Source organism: Podarcis muralis, chromosome 1, assembly GCF_964188315.1.
Source record: "Podarcis muralis chromosome 1, rPodMur119.hap1.1, whole genome shotgun sequence".
NCBI lineage: Eukaryota > Metazoa > Chordata > Lepidosauria > Squamata > Lacertidae > Podarcis > Podarcis muralis.
In genome coordinates, this window is record NC_135655.1 from 72,254,507 (window position 1) to 72,269,649 (window position 15,143).

Below are 15,143 nucleotides of genomic sequence, written 5' to 3' on the forward strand. Positions count from 1 at the left end.
GTGGCATCCATGTTGTGAGTTGACCCCAGTGGCTCCGCAACACTGGTTCTCCGGCCTTGTGCCGCAGGGCATCGGGCTGATGGTTTTGCAGGCCCCTTCGGAGTGCGCTCTCGCAGCCTTTCTGAGAACTGGGTGCCCTCCAGCCTGTTTGGGGCTGCCACCCGCATCCGCTCCGGCCACCACGTCGCCGGGTTTTTCCTTCCTCCGTCGGATCTCCCGGCCTCTGACCTGACCGGGAGGAAGCGAGTAGGGACGCCACGTGCTTCGATCCCCAGGGAGCCTTACTCTTCGCGCCTGTGCGCTGCGGAGTGACTGCGCCGGCCTGAGTCAGAACCGCGCCGCCGCCGCCGAAGCCCGGCTCCCCTCGACGTGTGGGCCGGCACGTCCCGCGGTGGCCAACCCCGCCAGACAAGCGGCGGCGACCGCCCCCTCCGACGTCACGCGCGGGATTCCTACTTAAGCGCCCGCCGCCTCCCCCCGCCTCGCGGTACTGCAGCGGCAATCAGAGGGCCCGGTGGTTGCGCGCACGCTTTGCTAGACTTACCCAGGTAAGGAAGCGCTCGTGGGAACGAGGCGGGCTGGGCGAGGCGTGCAAAGAGCCCCGCGCCACCTTTCTCCACTTGCACCCTCGGGGTAAAGCAAGCCGTCCAAAGAGGACTTTCCCCTGCTGGGTGGGTAGAAGGAGCTAAGAGACCGGGCGTTTGGCGCGCAAGGAAGGAGAGGCAGAGTCGGTAGAAAACCATCCCTCTAGGTCGGGGTAAGGTAACTCCGGACGTTGTGGGACCACATCTCCCAGCATCCCTGGCTGTTGGCCACGCCAGCTTGGGCTGATGCGAGAGTTGTGCGTCTGGAGGGCACCACGTTGGCTACCCGTGAGAAGGTGTGAGAGGAGGAAATTGGAATCTCTCCCCGCCTCCCCCGTGCCCTTCTGAAATGGTTTTGCAGGAAGTGCCCGGGGTGGGGAGAGAAGCAGGCTGTTGTGGTCCTTTTTTTTGGCCCACTGGTCATTATGTAACGCGAGGGGTGGAGGGAGGCGGCTGCAGAAAGGGATGCTCTGTACAGGTCAGAGAGTCCACTTTGGAGCGGAAAACGCCGACTCCTGGACCCTCAATAAATTCGAGCTGTTTTAGGTATGGCATTTTTAAATGGATTTCCAATGCCCCGAGGCTTTGGGTGTGTTGGGGTGGAGAGATGAATGGGCTGGTGAGGAGAGCGGAGTTACTTTCTGAAGACCTGTGGACGCGTCGTATTTCCTTGCCGCCTCCGCCCTCGGTGCTGCAATATCCGCTACAGAGAGGAGGGAAAACGTGGTTTCCGAAAACGGCTGGGTCATCGCACTGCCGGGAGGAAATTAAAAAAGGGAGGGGGATGTCCGAGGAAGGTTGCGCTTTGGGGCCACTAGAACTTCTAAGTCGCTAGTCCATGGTGAGGTTTGCAGCTCAAGCGCAGCAGAGTTATTGCTCAGGCTGTTGCACCTTCTTAGCTCCTTTCTTTCCTCCCGGTAGCGGGACTAGCACCGCCCTATCAACCCCCAGGCGAAGATCGCGGTGGTATTCTGTCTCTGACTCGCGTAGTTCTTTGAGCCAGGATTCCTCCTTGCCTTTTATCGCTGGCAACTAAATCAACCTGACTGCATTCGGCTTGCACGGAGGAGGAGGAGGAAGTGTGGACGGTTCTCTCCTTTCCCCGCCCGCATCGCCCCCCTGCCCGACCATTGAATATCTTGCACCGGGAAAACTGGTCAGCACTGGAATCGGTGCCTCACACGGCCCGCTTCCCGGAAATTTAATTGGGAGGGGTATAAAGCGGTAGTTCATCTCGGCAGTAGCTGGATGCGATCGCGCTTGCAGTCGGTGATCCCCTTAGGAAGATAGTGCCGCTTATGTAGGGGGGGGGGAGGGGAGGAAGGTAGATCTGGATCTGCTGATCTCTGACGGATCTGCGTTAGATCGCCGAGGGTTTCAGGCTGCCCTAACGAGACTGCTTCTCCCCACTTAAAATAGCTTAGAGTTCAAGTACTGTGAGCTCAGTTTTGGTTCAGAACACCAAATTCTAGACACCTTGGGGTTTTTTAATTATAACTTTCTCGTGCATGGGCTTTGGCTGATTATATTTTGGTATTTTGTGTGTGTGTGTGTGTTTTAAGTATATCCGCTAAGCCTGAAATCTGTCTACCTCCCAAGGCTTAATACCCTTCCTGGTTAACAGAATTGCTACCTAGTTTAAGGGATGCCGGAAGAATCCCAGAGAAGATAACTTGTGTTAGTGAATCACTTCATTCTTCAGTGAGAATAGGTGGAGCCAGGCATTGTGATGTGGGGGAAATGCCCTTTCCCTCAATTTGTTGTGACTCCCCAGATTCTTGAGGATTTATTAGGGGTAATTCTTAGGACTGTGCAGGAATGCAAACTATAGGGCCCAAACTACATGTGCTCAAGTGGGCCACATGCATAGTGGAATGCTGCTTTTGCCAGATGTTCAGCAAGCATAGTTGTGCCTCCTCCTTGCAATGGAAATAGGTTAAAATGAGATGCAAGGTCAGCCAATTAGCTTCATTAGGGAGCTGAGATCTGAGCCCTGGTCAAAGCCCAGCACTCTTGGCTGCACAACGAGGCTGGTCCTGTACATGGCTATGACTGTGTGCACTTAGTTCCAGGCAGGGAGCTGGCAGAAGAACTTAATGTCTACAGACCCAGCAGTTGGGGCTAAATTAGGCTTGAATGTGGAGTGGCTCAATTCACACAGGAAGTTGATGTAGTTGCTCCAACACACAAACCAAACGACTTATGTAACACAAGTGTGCATTTACCACACTGTTACTGAAAATGCATTTGGCAGCATTGTGGTGATGGCACCAAGTTGTGAATTTATTCTCTCTCTCTCTCTCTCTCTCTCTCTCTCTCACACACACACACACACACACACACACATACAGTACACCCAGCTCATGTGGACGCACATGGTTCAGTGCATTCTCAATGTAAAAGTTTGATTTTGTGAACTCATCTCACCTTTAAAGGCAGTATCATACCACTTCAAACAGTCATGGCTTATCTCAAAGAACTCAGGGAACTAGTTTGTTAAGGCTGCTGTGAGTTGTTAGGAGACCTATTCTCACATAGCCACAACTCCCAGTGGAGGAAACTCTCATGATTGCTTAAAGAGGTATGATACTTCTTTAAATGACTCCATAAGTGCACCACTGGTACCAGGTTATAATAATATTCCACTTCTATAATAATATTCCATGTTCCACAGGAACATGATTTACCATATTTCCCCTTCCTTCTTCCCACATGTTGAATTTTGTAAATCTAGGTGTATGCTAACCCCCCCCCCCCATGGCTTTCCTAGCATCACACATGCAGATTCCCTTTGACTTCAGCTTCATCAGATACCACCCACATGCCAGAGCCCTTTCATGTCAAAATGTGCCCTTGTGACTGTGGCCCCTACAGGGCAGTGGAATCAGGTTTCCATTTTGCTCTTTGAACTAGACATGCAAAATCTGCAGGACACATTTTTGCCTATAGAGATGTGTCTTTCAATTTCAGGAAAGGTATCTGATACTGTAAAATTGCTGATCAGATGAAAGAATTTACATTTTCATTGAACGATTTGGAGCTTAATGTGCATAATGCATATGAATCTTGCCTGTGCCTCACTCTGAACTGCACTGTTAATTCACACAATTATTGGTAACTATAATAAGCAGCTGTTTTTAGTCTATGGGAAAGTTGCAAGATCATTCACTTGGCTACTGCTTCAGAAGTTGTGGTTTTGTTTTGTTGCAAAACTCTGCACTTTGTCTCCAAATACTTACTGATCGCTCAATGTCTCCAAATACTTACTGATCACCAAACTGGAGTGCTGATGGTCACGGTGGAGAGAGACAGAGTGCTTGCCTTGATTTGCTCTTTAACCACCAAGTGAACAGCTGCATATAGTAGCAACAAAAAGACCTACAGTAACTCTGATTCAATATATTCAGTAGGGATGCTCAGTATTTCCACATTTGCAGTAGCATCATTGCTGCAAAGAGCAGAGTGCTGCATACAAGATGACACTGAAGTGATGCACCCAGGAGAGATCAGACTTTTTGGTTTTCCCCCCTTGCAGTTGTTCTACATGGGGCAGCTTTGAATGCAGGAATTGTCATAATTTTGGACTACAGGTGTATGGCTGACTATCCCATGAGCTTTGGAAGCCCATCTTTTAATGTCTGGTTCTGAGATGTGTCATCCTAGCTCCTTGCTGTCAGTGTTCCAGAATCTACTTTCCACATTCTTCTCTCAAACTCTGCCCACCAATATATCCCTCCAATGTGCCCTCCCTCCTCAGTCCTGTTGGGCATCCTTCCTCCTCTTCAGCAGCCTTCTCCCACCAAGCAGGTGTGCCTTTATGCCACTACGTTACACACTTGCTTGCGCCATACTCCCTCCCCCAGTTTGATTCACCAACTTTAAATTGAGATGGCAATGGCTTGTTGCTGATTTTGATTCAGAACTGCCTGACAGTCTTAATTGCAAAGTTTAACACCATGAAATGCCCCTTCATTCCAGCAACACTGACCACTAATCTGCTATATTGACCCCTTTATTTTCACTTTTGTGCTCTTGCATTGGCAGGCATGCACCCCCACCCCTTGTTGGTACTACCCAAGTTTTTTATATTCCTGACTTGCTACTAGCTTGTAGCTCTGGACTCTGGCCCAACGTGATATCCAGAATCAACCTTTGTCCTCCTGGGGATTTTCACCTGCCATGCTGCCAGTTTTCAGTCCAAGCCTCATTGTCTCGTCTCACCTACACCATTTCCAGAGTTGTTGTGGCCACAACATCAGAGTATGGCATAATATTTCATGATTTTTATATGCTGCCTAATATTTTATGGTTTTTATATGCTGTTCTCTCCCAAGACAGCTTTTAACATTAAACAAAGCAAAACATAACATACATCTTTAAGAAATAAAATAAAAACTTTAAGACAAGCATATAGAACAAAGAGCAAAGTGTTTCACTACTTCCGAGTGAGTCAGTCAGTCAGTCGCATCTTTTAGTTCTCAATCACATCCTGCGTAGACTTTGTGCCTGAAAGCATACTGATCAAACAGACAAGATGTTTTGTTGCACAATGCACTGAGCTTGCAAGATCCTTTGATAAGATACTGTGTGGTTTTGTGTTGACTGTGTACATTAGCATTCCACTTCTTGAAAACCTCTGTCTCTCACCTGCAATGACCCTGCCAAATTTTCTAATGTGTATTTGGGGGGGGGGGGAGGATGATACATATGTGCCAACAGTGGGTTGGATCCACACCCAAATTAGTCAATTGAACTTGGATCCCATGTGAATCAATGGGCAATTTACTCATGACTTTGTTCCCATTGTGAAAACAGAAGAATCTGCTAAAATTCAAATACTGCAATAACAATTAAAGCAAAATCAAGGTTCTTGCAAATTTGCAGAGTAAACTCTGTGGTGTGTGGATCTTAGTGATGGGATCCATCTTTCAAATGGACTGTGTTAACTTATCATCACAGCACAATTCAACAAGTGATGAAAATGAGTTGATTGTATTCTTATGTTTCCTCCCACAGAGCTACAAGATGTCTCTCAAGGAAAAGCTGATTGAAAATGTTCACAAAGAGGAACACCCTCATGCCCACAACAAGATCACTGTGGTTGGGGTTGGCGCAGTTGGCATGGCTTGTGCCATAAGCATTTTGATGAAGGTAGGTAAAATCTGTGTTTCGTGGGGCAAGATCTGTGGTCTTGCCTTTTCGTTTAGCAATATTTTTAGCTGTTTATTTGCATTGCTGTGTTTTGAGGTTTTTTGTTGTTGTTCTTAACTGAATTTAATGTAAGTCATTTTGTGCTATTTGTAAGAAAAGTAATGAACAAACACAATAATGCTAAATTTGTGTATTGGTATGTCTTTCTGTAAAAATAAAATATTCTATAAAGCACAGGTAGAGGTGTTTTCATAGGCAGTCAAGTATGTTTCCATAAACTCAGTTTGTGAATACAAATCCTAACAGTGCAGCCTATGCTTGCCTATTCAGAAATAAGTCCATTGGCTTCAACGGGACATACTCCAAGATCAGTGTATTTACGATTGCACTGCACACCTCAGATCTGATCAAAATATCAACATTAGTTTACTGTAAACATGCGCTTAATTCATTTTGATCCTCCAGACCAGGGGTCGGCAACGTGTGGCCCACAAAGACTGTTTTACCGGCCCACGAGCTACCCCCAAACCTAGCCACCCTCTTGTTGAATCCCCCGTGTGCTAAACTGTGGGGACTTGCTGAGCGGCGGCGGAAATTGCGTCTGCAGGTGCAGACACAATTTCCAATGTTGTGCTGTGCCAGTCCAGCCCACGGATGATCTCTGTGGGAGTGATCTGGCCCATGGCTGGTAAACCTTGCCAACCCCTGCTCCAGACCAAACACTCCCCACAGCCATGTATAGTGGTTTATCAGGAGCTCTACAAAGCTCCCTAGTTTAGCTGTCTGCTGGGGACTGTTTATTTTTATTATTATCAAGGCCTTGGCAGGGCCTGGTGGGCTGCAATTTGTCTTGGTGTATGTCTGCTTCTGCAGGCCTTCCCAGAACCACAAAATTCAGGTCTCTAAAAAAGCCAGTGGGTTGATCTATCTGTTCTTGGCTTTTTGTAGGATTTGGCTGATGAACTTGCCCTCGTTGATGTCATGGAGGACAAGCTGAAGGGAGAGATGTTGGACCTTCAGCATGGCAGCCTCTTTCTCAGAACACCAAAAATTGTCTCTGGCAAAGGTTAGTATTTCCCTGTCCTCTATGTACAGGCCATCTATTTCAGATGCTACATAGCAAGGCAACATCCAGTAGTTTATCTGGGAGGGAAGCCTCTGTGCCTCTGGAAGTAGAGGTGACTTCTCTTGCCTCAGGCAAGACCAAAGTTGTGGAATGTCAATCTTTAAAGAGCTTTCACTATGGCAATGATGACTTGAAGGCAGCTGGGTTAACCAGCAGCTGACCTGCACAGATTTATACAGACAGCATTGGAGAGTTGGTGTTGTGGATAAAGGCTGTTTCGTGTGGTTTAAGTTGCATTACTTTGAAAAGCAGCATGGTTTGATAAAGTTAGCAATGAGCATCAAACTTATGATACCACAAGGATAGAAAAGGCTATTTATATTAACCAGGAATTTGGTCATAACTGTTTCCTTCTGCTGGCTGAGGTGGCCTGCTCTTCTGTCCATTTCCCTCCCTACAAATGCTCACCCTTTGACAGGTCTGCTTGGCAGAGCTGAGAACAAATATAAGGGAAGCCTGTTTTGGCTTCTTTTGGTGCAGCAAATACTATCAATAGGGGAGTGTTGAGAGAATTGGATTATGGGTGCAGTCCTAAGATTCCTGGGAGAATGTCTTGGGGCCATAGAATAGGCAAGATCTACCCATCTGACACCAGAGACTCAGAATCCCAACAGTTGAGAGGTGTAGGTGGTTTTGGAGCATGCCTCCTCACTGCTGCAAGTATCTCCTAAGGCTAGCCCAACTGATATCAGAGCTATAATGTTGGTAGGGCCCCAGAGGAGGCCCTTGGAAGCAGCTAGGATGCAGAATTCTCCTGGCCCTGCAAAGTGGGCAAAAAAATTAGTCACACTCTTGAGCACTCTGTTACTTCCAGTGTGAGTGAAAATATTAAAACAGACACATTTAAAGCCAAAAAAGGATCATGAGCCTGGTAGGGCTTTGGATAAAGTGCCTTCAGTATAGCACTGTACATGAATTTACACTGGGTTTATTATATTTTTAGGTTTGAACATATCAATGTTATCTGAGACAAACAAATGAATTTTGACAAACATGCTGATAACTAAACAAACAAGCAAGCAAGCAAGCAAGCAAGCAAACAAACAAACAAACACACACACAGAAGCAGCAACAACTGGGTGTCCCTTTTTGTTGAGTCCTCACTCCTAGTCTAAAACACAATATTGCAAGATTCCAAGTCAGTTCTTGCATGCTGTGGCCATTCTGCCATTGCTTCCAGTAGTATGTGGGGTTGTTAGACTCAGCTAGGATGGAATTGTTCAGATGTATGATAAATGAATAGCCTGATTCCTCTGGTAGTGCTGGCTTGGGGTCAATAAGGCTTCTCAGGCCAGGAAGAGATGAGAGGTGTAGAGAAGGCATGTGAATTGACTTCCCTTTTTACACTCCTTTAAAAAGTCATCATCTAGAGATGATGCCTGAACAAAAAACCCTGGAAACAGGCTTTTCAGCCTTGGGAAGGTCTTTGATGCAAGTTGAACAACTGGCCGTAGTGTAAGAGAGCAGATACCAAATAAATTGAATCCTTGTCAATCAAAAGCACAAAGCAGTGGAGCTACAGTGTAGAGAAGTGTATTGTTGCTTTTGCTAAAACTGCTGCTCTAAAACTGGCAGACAAGAGCTCTTCTTTGCTTCATTTCCCGACCACAGTCCTTTCCTGACCACAGTCCTTCGATAAAATTTTAAATAGCACTTAATGGATCGGCAAAGGGCATTTTTCCCTGCTCCCAGTGGTCAAATTGGAGAGCTTAGTCATGGTTTCCCCTTCCATTCTCTTTTCAGAGCAATACCATCTGAAAACAGTAGCTCCAGAAGGGGCCTGGGCTTTGCAGAAAAGTGGCTTGATTTTTTTGTCTTATGTTTCTAAACAGGGTCTAATTGAAAGCAAAATTACATACATATAAAACATTTAATCCTTTTTAAGGGAGAAGTAGCAGTAGAATTATGATGGCAATAAGGGGTGTCTGAAGCCATAGCAGCTGCTCTTACATCCAGATGAACAAAGGTGATTTAGTACAAGCAGCTATTTTACTGTTAGTTTCCAAAACACTCTAAGTTAACACTTGGAAGAACACAGCCGGTTTCTTACAGAGCAATCATTAGGACTTCAGGTTCTCTGAAGCACAAATTCCCTTTATTCAGCTCATAAATCTGCCTCAAAGGTGCCCTTCTGCTCCTGTGGGCCCAATTATGCCTCTCTTCCAGTCATGCTTTGTGCATTCCATTTGTCTGGAATTGTAACATGCATTATGAAATTTATTTTGAACAAACAAATGTGTTTATTTTTGCAGACTATGCTGTGACTGCACACTCCAAGCTGGTCATCATCACTGCTGGAGCCCGCCAGCAAGAAGGCGAGTCTCGCCTTAACTTGGTTCAGCGCAACGTGAACATCTTCAAATTCATCATTCCCAGCATTGTCAAGTACAGCCCTGACTGCAAGCTGCTTGTTGTTTCAAATCCAGGTTGGTTGTGTCCTATTCTTAACTGCTTATGGACCATAATTCACCCTCCAGGCCTTTGAAAGGAGAAATTGCTTGCTTCCAAGAAGGAAATCGGGGAATCCTGAAAGCATTCCAAGTTTTCCCTTGGCCATGAAAAGGAAAATATCTATTCCACCAGGACATCATGGTTTAACACTTAAGTTTCAATTCTGAAGTGGGACCTGCAACTAAATATCGTCCCATGGAGTGCTCTTGCTCAGGGTTCCATTCAGCCATGCCCTTTCCCAGAACACTCCATTCTCTGACCTCTTTCCATGTCCCCACTGTATCTACTTAGCAGCCAATCATCATTCCATGCCCACTGATGATGCTGTCTTACATTGGGCTGTTACAGGTCACATCCTCTCTTTTCTAAAGATTTAATGGACTTCTGGGTTCCATAAACTTGCTCATAACTCCTTTTTGAGTGTGGGTGGTGCTGTTTTGGCTATATAAGGATCTTCATTTGAAGAATGATTTTGCTATCTAGTATCTACGGTGATTGGAACTATGGTGGTGACAATCGTGGCTAGGGTCTGTTAAGAGATCACATAATTCCACTGTCTTATGGGAAATACAGCAGTACTTCCATGTTTGACTGTTAGGGTGCAGTCTACAGGAAACGCCTAACTTTTCCCCATGTAAAACGAGGTGCTGTGCCTAGTACCTAGCTGATAGCTCATTTACACTATTACTCTCTGTGACAACACACTTGCACACTCTTCTCTGATCTATTTACACAGTGGCTGCATTCAGATGCCCTGGTAAATCATGGTGGATGGACCATAGCTCAGTGTTGGTGGATGGACCAAGTGTGTGTTCCTAACATAGGAAAGTCGAAGGTTCAAACCCTGACATCTCCAGATAGAACCAAGAAAGATTCCTTGGCAATGCCAAGCTGGATAGACCATGGCCCCAACTCTGTAAGGCAGCTCTTGAATTCCTATGAGCCCTGGGGTCATGTTCCCACACCCAGCCCTTGTGGCTATGAGGTTGGAAGCTTTCTTTTTGATGGGTTCAGAAGAACAAATAAACTGTAGTTAATAAGGAAGCGAAAGCTTCAAAACTCATCCTCAGGGCTGGAGAAGATGGGAACAGGTGCAAGCCCAAGGCTCTCCTAGTCTTGCTTTGACCCCAGTAAGCCATAGCTTACCATGATGTCTGGATGCAGATGTTCAGGAAGTTAAACTAGAGACTTTGGCAAAGGAAAGAGCTTTGGTTGCTCTGCTGGGTAAGAGCTTGGGGAGGTGTTGGGATACTTGCAAGATGCTATGTCCTGCTTCAGTCATGCCTGCATGCCCTGGTCCCAAGTGAGATATCGCTCCCTGCGTCCTCTGTAAGACACAGATAATTCTGGATCGGTGCTGTTAACTCACAGGGGACATCTACTAGGAAAGTCAGAACCATAGTACAGAACCATCACTCTTGCCTGAGCACCTCATATTAAAATGAGAGGATTGTAAAGAAGCTCCTCAATATTCCCTCTGCCCTTTAACTGCTGCCTGGAGCCAGGATGGTTTTGGCATTTCATCATTAAGGTAGCCTTGTGTAGAACAGATGAAATTAAACAGCCTCTCTTTGTGGAGAAGAATTGCAGATTCCCAGTGCTCTCGAAGTTTGTCTGTCTTTAATAGTGCATATGACAATCACTTTCTAACCAGGTGACTTTGCTTGTTGACAGTGGATATTCTGACCTATGTGGCCTGGAAGATCAGTGGCTTCCCTAAGCACCGTGTGATTGGAAGCGGTTGCAATCTGGATTCTGCCCGTTTCCGCCACCTGATGGGCGAGAGGCTGGGCATCCACCCTCTCAGCTGCCATGGCTGGATTGTTGGAGAGCATGGAGACTCCAGTGGTAAGCATGACACGCAATCCATTTGCTACCCAACTCACAAAGGAAACAGACTATTGCATTCTGACTTCCTTCATGTTCTTGGAAGATAAGTGGGACTGGAATATACTGATGGTAACAGTACCTGGTGAAAAGGAGAGCAGCAGAGCATTTCCCAGATCTACCTCTTGAACGTAGAATCGTAGAGTTAGAAGGAACCTTTGAGTAATTTAGGCTAGTCCCCTGCTTAATGCTGGATTCTCCAATGCAGGGTGCATGTACAGCATTCCTGATAAAGAACCATCCATTGTCTACTTAAATGCCTGCAATGAAGGAGAGCCCATCGCCTCCAAAGGCAGTGTTCCATTGCTGAGGAATTCTTATCATTAGGAAGCATCTCCTAACACTGGGTTAGGTAAAATAGTTTTCTCTGGACGTTGCTGAACTACAGCTCTTATCATTGACCATGATGGGCTGATGGGGAGTTGGAATCCAACAAATGACAGCTTTTTGGAAATTTGAAGACTGCTATAGAATCGTTGACCACATCAGACTTAGGCGCTGGGCAAACCCACAGAGAGGTTTCCATACTCTTCCCTCTGTATGGAAGTTAGGAATATCATCTAGCTGTCCCTACTGCATGAAGTAACACTAGATGGTCTATATTTGACTTGAGCAGCTCTGTTGCAAAAGGTCAGCTTTGTAATCCAAGTAGGCCAAACCCTACCAGGCTAAATTCTACCCTTTACTCCTAACTGGGGAGTTCACAGTAAATCCTTTTCATGTCAGAGACCCTTGCATGCTGGTGTTCAGTAAAGCAGTTACAAGTTACTTGTCTTGGCCCCTCTGTCATCCTATATTTGGGAGTTGTGTGATCTCATACAGCCCTGCACCAATACTGCCACTAGAATTCTGCTTTGATGCATAAACTCAGATTCTACTCTACTACTCCTCTATCCCATCTCACAGCAGTGAATATAAGCACAATCCCCTCTCCCCTCCCGAGTGCACTGTTCTGGGGTTTCTCTCCCTCTCTGACACCCCAAGCCAATTGGTGGTGGTGGTGGTGGGGAGGTAGAGGGGAAAGCCACAGTGCGCTAGCACAAGTCCTTGTATGAGCTTCCATTAGCAGGCTTCATTACTTGAATCTGGCCCTCAGCTGTGTACTTGGCTGCTTGCTTGCCTTAGGTGAGCAGCTGCCGCCGCCACACTCATCCTTGAATGACAGATTATATGCAGTATATGGTTGCCAAGCCCTGTGTGTGTGGTCACAGCACTTTTGCAGTCTTTCTTCTGCCCCAAGGGCTATGGACCATTTTAGGAAGATGTGTGTGCATAGCCACAGCAGGATGAAAACCCACCCTTTTCCCTGGGTTTATGTGTTAAAAGGAACAGGTCAGTGGCTAATCCAACATGGATGAGCACAAGGATCCATCTCCACTGCCTGTTAGCCAAAGTTTAAGGGGAAGGTATGTGCGTGTAGCAAGATTCTTAGTAATTATAAAACTGTATTTGGTACATCATGCTACATTAACTGCCCAGCTCAGATCTGTGCGAAACACTTGTGAATCTTAGTTTCTGTGAGGTTGGAAAACGTTCTAGATTGCTCAGAAAAATCTTCTGCCTTTTATTCAGTGCCTGTCTGGAGTGGCGTGAATGTTGCTGGCGTCTCTTTGAAAACTTTGCATCCAGACATGGGGTCTGATAGTGACAAGGAGAACTGGAAAGAAGTCCACAAGCATGTGGTAGAAAGGTAATCTTTATCTTGTCTCTGTGTGAGAGAGGAAATGGGGTTCCACTGAGCTTCCAGAAATTGCCCCTGTCTCATTCTCAAGGATGCCACAGCCATTGCTCAACAGGTCCCCTGACCCTTAATGGAGCATTTTTGTCCCATGACATGCACTTAACTTTGGACCAAACCCCTTCATTTTCCCACAATATAATCTCCAGTTGTCTAGTTTTTAAGAAATATTGATTTAGAGTGCTGTTTGCGGTGCCAGATTACTGAAGGGCGCTTTTCCAATGTTGGAAACTACTGTTCAGCAGTTAATTTCCCTTTGTTGATAGTTACTATATAGCAATCACTATATTCTGCACTGTGGAATTTGAATGTGTTTTGAAAGTGAAATAAAGTAAATTGTGCATACATTTCACATTCCTGAAGGACTGATCCATTTACAAACTGCCCTGGTTTACGTAACATGCTAGGTAATAGTTAATGTTAATGTTTAACTACCATTAAATGTGAATTAGCAGCTTGTTACTGTAGGCGTTCAGAAATCCAGATTGCTTCGTCCTCATTCTTGCCTGCGCTACATGCAACAACCACAAGCTGTGGCTTGTTGTGCCATATAATCTGAACCCTGGTTTGCATATTTCCAAACAAACCATTGTCTAACTCTGCTTAGACAATGTGACAAGCCAAGGCTGATAGCTTCTCTCCTCGCCCCCATCCCCAAATGGTGTGGCCAGGAAGGGAGAAGGAACAAAGCAAGGACTTTGAGCATGCTGCTCATTTGTATTTAATGTTTAAATATTAACTATGGCTTGACAAAACATGCAAGCAAAGCCACTCCATGCAGGCACCAACACCTCTACAGAGAAAGGCTAGTAGCTTGCTTGTAAGAATAAAAAATTAATAGATCTAATGCCTGCAACAGATGCCATATGGAGATAGAGGATAAGTAGCCTCAGATGGACTTCACCTGAAGTATAGATGGACAGCTATGCTGTTGCTTAATAGACATGATTCTCTTTAAGAAATGTTTTTTTGCTGAAAGATTCAATTCTTTTAATGTTCTCCTGCAGTGCTTATGAGGTTATCAAGCTGAAGGGATACACATCTTGGGCAATTGGTCTTTCTGTGGCTGATCTAGCTGAAACTCTCATGAAGAATTTAAGGAGAGTGCATCCAGTTTCTACAATGGTGAAGGTAAAACATGTTCAGTGTCAAATGCTAAGGTGTTTTCTTATTATTACTGTGCTGTATGCATAGTCAAGCTAACAGAGGCAGTAGCTGCCAAAGTAAATGAGTTTGCTTTAAATAAGGAACAGATCTCCCTGTGTAAGGATGGCGCTTTCTCCCCCTTCCCACTAATGGGGAAAGCGTTTATTACATGCAAATCAAAACATCATTTAATTGGCTTAAGTCTTTCTTTTTACTGTTCTTTCTAGGGCATGCATGGAATTAAAGATGACGTCTTCCTTAGTGTTCCTTGTGTCCTGGGCTACTCAGGAATTACCGACGTGGTGAAAATGACCCTGAAGAGCGAAGAGGAAGACAAGTTGAGGAAGAGTGCAGATACACTCTGGGGGATCCAGAAGGAACTTCAGTTTTAAGCCTGATGTCCTATCACTTCACCGCTTAACTAGTGTTTAATGGGTCTTAGTGGATTGTCTTGTTGCACTTTTCAGATAGATCAACTCCCTTTACGATGTGTGTCAACTACCAACACAATGCAAAGCTAAATTTGCAAATGAAATGCCTATTTTATCCAGTAGGAAACTTGCAGCTCCTGTTTACCACAACCCCGGTCTGTGGCCAGAACTGGAAGAACCTAGTCTTTTGTTAAGTGGTGTAAAAGTAGATCCAGCATGCTCTGAAACAACACTGCCGAATGGAAGCTTCCTGCCTTTCCTCAGCTAAACTTTAGTCACTCAGAAGAGAAGAGCTCAATTGGTCTTCCAAAAGCTGTAGAAAACCAAAGAATATTTTGTGATCAAAAAGGATTGGCAGATTCACTGACCAATATTCTCTGCTTAACAGATGACTTAAATCTCCAGTATTGAGCAGTTGTAATGTCCTTTTTCCTTAGTCTTTGTGCATACTTTTCAAGAGAACCATGTGTACTCTAGAGGAGTGTCTTAAATGTTATGTAAAAAAAACCTCTGTATGCAACAATTACAACTGATGCAATTGTCTAACTGTAGTACCAGCCCAAGCAACAAAATAAACAGTTAACCGCTACTTCTCCGGGTCTATATGGTCGGCCGTAAACATGACTAAT

At 45.3% G+C, this 15,143-nt stretch overlaps 1 protein-coding gene across 1 annotated transcript; it reads left to right on the forward strand.

Annotated features, from left to right (window-relative positions):
* The first annotated feature begins 395 nt into the window (after window positions 1-395).
* Window positions 396-15,103, forward strand: LOC114598828 (L-lactate dehydrogenase A chain). Its single transcript, XM_028733033.2, has 8 exons — window positions 396-548; window positions 5,601-5,735; window positions 6,684-6,801; window positions 9,114-9,287; window positions 10,987-11,160; window positions 12,772-12,889; window positions 13,945-14,068; window positions 14,311-15,103. Exons 2-8 carry the CDS (start codon window positions 5,610-5,612, stop codon window positions 14,473-14,475), a joined length of 999 nt encoding a protein of 332 aa, XP_028588866.1. The 5' UTR covers window positions 396-548; window positions 5,601-5,609; the 3' UTR covers window positions 14,476-15,103.
* The last annotated feature ends 40 nt before the right edge of the window (window positions 15,104-15,143 follow it).

Excerpts from the sequence above, each read along its gene's own strand:
- LOC114598828 (XM_028733033.2), top strand. The coding sequence starts at position 5,610 with ATGTCTCTCAAGGAAAAGCTGATTGAAAATGTTCACAAAGAGGAACAC. Across the intron at positions 5,736-6,683 it reads CCATAAGCATTTTGATGAAG|GATTTGGCTGATGAACTTGC; the intron begins GTAGGTAAAATC and ends GGCTTTTTGTAG. Across the intron at positions 12,890-13,944 it reads CACAAGCATGTGGTAGAAAG|TGCTTATGAGGTTATCAAGC; the intron begins GTAATCTTTATC and ends GTTCTCCTGCAG.